The 4,642-nt window shown below is 52.1% G+C and overlaps 1 protein-coding gene across 2 annotated transcripts in view; it reads right to left on the bottom strand.

Moving 5' to 3' along the window:
- The window catches only part of Stum (stum, mechanosensory transduction mediator homolog), a 49,428-nt gene that overhangs the window by 6,753 nt on the left and 38,033 nt on the right, over positions 1-4,642 (bottom strand). The window contains exons 2-3 of one of the 2 annotated variants that reach the window (XM_005348966.3): positions 3,877-4,056; positions 598-606 (exon numbers count right to left, since the gene is read on the bottom strand). In XM_005348966.3, the coding sequence (XP_005349023.1) occupies positions 598-606; positions 3,877-4,056 (189 nt within the window). The remainder of the gene's footprint in view (positions 1-597; positions 607-3,876; positions 4,057-4,642) is intronic. The other variant, XM_005348967.2, reaches the window with a different exon arrangement.

Raw genomic sequence — 4,642 nt, 5'->3', positions numbered from 1 at the left:
GAAGTTGGCCACCCAAGAAGGGAACAACTGTCTGACATATGTTCAGCCAGCTGGGTAGCTGGGACAGGAACAGGACTGGAGCACACTGAGTCTTCAGAACATTGTTGCTAATCGTGTGTTTTTTTTGTTTTCCAGTGTCAGAGATGAAACCCAGGCCCTCATGTGCACTGACGAGTGCTTCTCCCTGGGCTGTATCCACAGCCTTCTCTGGGAGCACTGATGATGCCAGGGAATTGTTGCTCATCGGATGGGGTTAGAATACAGAGCTGAGACAGCAGGGAAGGGTGGACCAAGCTGTGACCCTGCCAGACATTTACCTTGGTCTAAGGAGGAAGGCCCGGAGTCCCAACTGGGTCTGTCTAGGTAGTGGGCCACCTGCCATCCTTAGCTAACAATCCAATGATGGTTAGGGGCCTAGGAGCAATAGAAGTGACGAGAGAGGCCATGAGTGGACAGCGATGGTAGAGACGTTAGGGACCTGTAATGCTAGGTACTCTCCTTTCCAAATAAAAGCTAAAACTGCAATTAACTGTTAACCAATTAAGAGGGAGGGATATCTGTGCAGGATAGAGGATGTCGCTCTACCAACAGACTCACCTTGGGAGACTGCAGCCACAGAGAAGCAAGGCAGCACCAGGAAGAGGAGAGAGAGAAAGAAACGGTCTGAACACAGCAGCCAAAGCACTGGGGACATAAGGTGAAGGGGTACTCTACCAAAGACCTGTGAAGACAGACTTCAACCAAGGTGGACTTAGTCTTCCCAGTGACCAGTCACGGTGGCCAGCAGCCAGCTCCAGCAGGCGATTGTATCACACTGCCCTGCCCCTGTCTGCCCAGTGCCCCCCTCAGCCATGCCCACGCCCCTGCTTTATTCCCTGGCCCCAGCCCATGCTCTCAGGGCACATTCTGGGTGATTTAGAAGAGGGACAGGTACAAAGAAGGCAGGTGTGACTGACAAGCTAAAGATGCTACAGTGACTGGCCCTGGTCCCAGCCCAGCTCTGTCTGGGCTAAGCGATTAGTCCCGTCTACTGACTGGACCTGCATTTATAAAGTCTACTGCTTTGGGAAAGACCTGAGGATGGAAGTCATCTTGGATCCATTAGAAGTGACTTCCCAGAGCCTTGTGCTGAGACAGATATCACAAATGATTATCAACGCCAGCTGTTGATGCAGCAATAGGAAGAGCAGTTAAGAGAGCTACCAGGCAAGCGCTGACCAGCCGTTAAGCTGCTACAACTGTTGCTGTTCACTGTTATCATAGATGGAGCATCTCTGTTCAGCCAACTCTCTGATGCCTCTCAGAAGCTTTCGTCTGATACTGTGATTGCTTGTGGCCAAGGTGTCACGTGAAACCCACCCTGTGTTTTTATGTTGAGTGATGCCAAAGGACCAACCCTCTACCCCACTGTTCCTGGGACAAAGTCAGTTGCAGTTGTTCCCTTTCTAAGGGGCCATCCCAAGACATCTCCTTAGACATGGCTGCCCAGCGCAACCCCAGTCCATCACAGGAGAGGGGTGCATCCATCTTTTGAAGGTGAGTGTGATATTTAGAAGAGGTGAAAAGGTCATGGCTATTGATATTGGTGGGTGTATTTGCCAGTCTGGGAAGAGGAGATAGGGACTGATTTTCTTCTGAAGACCCCCAAAAGTTATGGCAAAAAGTTTGGTGCCAAGACAGAAACTCTGAGTGTATCCCAGATACCCAGGGGACTGACAAACCCACAAGGGAACCTACAGGGCCAGAATAAGAGCTGGGCTGGGGGCACTGATATCTGTACATCCTGCAGCCAGATTATAGCTCCTGCATCAGCTCGTGGAGTTCCAGCCAAGCCAGCAACCTGAGAGACAGGCAGGGAGGGAGAGCATGGACCCCCATCTATACATCTTGGGATCTACATTGTCTCATCTAGGGCTAACAGGAGTGCTCTTAAACTTATGGCTTTGGTCTAGACCCCTGTTCCTGGAGATTAAGGAGGACCAAAGACAAGCACAGATGACTGATGATTTATAGTGGTTCAACTCATGACATTTCAAGTTTAACATGTATTACTTGGGGTCTTGAGCTCATTTTTGATATGGTAGTCATGGCATGTGAAGGGCTCGTTGGGCAGTAATCTGAGGGAAGCCAAAGAGCATCTGAATTCAGGAAGCTGTGGGAACCAGATTTGGCATCAACACACGTCTACTGAGACCTAGTCTGGGGTATCCCTTACTGCCATGGCAGACCTTGAATGTCCCCTGACGGCCCAGGTGCAAGGATTGGCCCCCTAACAGGAAGTCTATGGTATTGATGCATTTTCTTGAAGGTTATCTGGAGACTCTTGTTTCTTCTCTTTCTCTCCCCTCCCCGGAATGGCTTTTGTCCTGCCATGAAGTGCTATCCAGTCACAACTCAGAACAATAAAGCCAACCAAGCCTGAATTGAATTCTCTAAAACCCAGGGTGATGTAACTCGTTTTTGTTGAAAAGTTGATTTATCCCAGGTGTTTGTTACAATAACAGAAAGAGGCCTCCCAGGCTTTCTAGAGTAGCTGCACTTCCTAGATCTAACTGGGAATGGGATCTGGGGCCTGCAGACGTCCCACATGTCCCCGGGGAAGTGGCCACGTGCTCCTGGGACATCCACAGGGAAAGTGAGACTCACAAGGGGTCATCAGATGCAGGGTGAGTTCACCTTGAGCTGAGGCTCTTCCAGGCAGACAGGAATGTTCCCCTCACTGCCACCTGGTGCTCCTCCCCTGGCTCTAGGACAGCCTAACAGTCCAACCCACTGACTTCCTCTCTGAATTCTGGGAAGTTTTGCTGTCAAGCCTGGCACCCTGGCCACCCACGCTGAGTCAGTCCCACCCGGCTTTGACACTTGAACCTTCTCTAGAGGGGTCATTTGATTAGTCACTGACTCTGGTCCTAGCATTATGTATGTGCCTGAGTTTCCTGCATCTTTCAAGGAACCCCATCTAAGGCTAAGTAGGTTCTGGACCATTATAGACTATTCTAGGTCATTCTTTGGCCTCTGTCACATGGCTTCTCCTCCTGCCTCTAGGGCCCTCACCTGGTACAGCTTTCCTCCACACTGGCAATTCAACCTGTACACCCAGTGAGGAGCAGCGTGTAGGGACGGGGTATGAAAAGCAAGTGACTGAAGAGATGTGGTCCCAGTTATTCCACCCAGTGAGGTGGAAACAGGAATATGGAGGTTCAGGGAAACAGCTGCTCAAGACAGGTGCTGTCTGATTGAAGAGTCTGCCAGGTTATTTTTGAACTGATCATTTGCCTTTGGTAAGTTTGATGTTGTAACTTCGTACACTTCCCCAAAACACTTTCGTGCCTAAACTGACTTTGCATTAACAATAACTGAATCAATAAGACCTTCAAAGACAGTGAGAACTTGTAAGGCTTGCCACCAACCAACCAAAGAGTGAGTTTAACCCCGCGAGGAGTCATTCCGCTCTGTGTGTACAACACAGTTACACGGCTTCCTGCGGGTGAAGACTGCGTGGCCTTATTTTTCCTTTAGAGACTGTGATGTGGACACACAGCCACGGGCTGGAGACCGACCTCATTCTGAATACACCAGTTTACCCCGGCTCAGTGGGAGAATGGCTTCCTCGACGGAGGCGGGAAGTGATGTCTTTGCTGGAGAGGACCCTCCCTGGGAGACCCACCCTGCAGGGCTGGTATGGTAGAGAGGGCTCAGGAAAGATGCCCATGGCACTAGGGCAGAGGACCAGGTGCGCCCTTGGAAGCCGTGTCTTTGGGGTGAGAGGTCCTAGCCCAAGTGTAGGCCTCCTGTCCCTCCTAGGCTCCTCCCACAGCTCTGACACCCTGCCAGACCCCACCCCGCTCTGCCCTTAGCACACCAGCCGCTACTCACTGGCAAGGATGACCATGTCCATGCCCCAGAAGATGCTCATGATCCAGCCCACCATAACGATGGCCGTGAGCACCTGAATTAGGGCCGCAGCGATATTCAGCCAGAAGACGCAGCACACATGCCTGTCTGGGAGGTCAGTGCGAGCCCCACACAGCACGGTGAAGGCCGAGACGAAGGTACCTGGGAGAGGCCAGAGGGGGCAGAGGGGACAGCTTCAGGAGAGGCCACAAGGCTGCCAGCCCACCCCCACGGCTCAGAGAGAAACGGGAGGTCCTGCACCCTGTCCTCTGGGCCTCTGTCTTGCTCAGGTCCTAGCCACAGTCTGTCTCCAAGGTGAAGAGATTAGGACACCTCCTGGAGGAGGTGTGACATGGGACCGCTAGAGCCCAGCGCTAAGCCTGTGGGTTCTGGAAAACAGGAGTCATTGGGTGAGCCAGAAGTCAGCCTCAGAGGTTGAATTCCAGAGAGATGGGGCACCAGGAAGTAATCTCAGCCCATGGGATGCTCGCTAGGAGACAGGACTGGGACCTGGGACTGGTGGAGTACGGGACTGCAGCCAGACAGTCTCAGAGCATCCCCGATGTTTCCGTAACCGTTCCAACCACAGGGGTGGGGTGTAGCAGAAAGAGCCACCTGGGGGGGGTCCCCTTCCCTCCCCTCCCTTTCCATTCCCCCTTTCCACCTCTGTCTTACCCCTGTTGGAGATACTGTTGTTTATCGAGTTTTACTTGACTATAGCTCTTCTTTGATGTGAGCTTTGAGCCCC

This window comes from Microtus ochrogaster, chromosome 6, assembly GCF_000317375.1.
Source record: "Microtus ochrogaster isolate Prairie Vole_2 chromosome 6, MicOch1.0, whole genome shotgun sequence".
NCBI lineage: Eukaryota > Metazoa > Chordata > Mammalia > Rodentia > Cricetidae > Microtus > Microtus ochrogaster.
The sequence above is the reverse complement of the archived record's forward strand: the minus strand, read 5'-3'. Positions and strand labels throughout refer to the sequence as shown.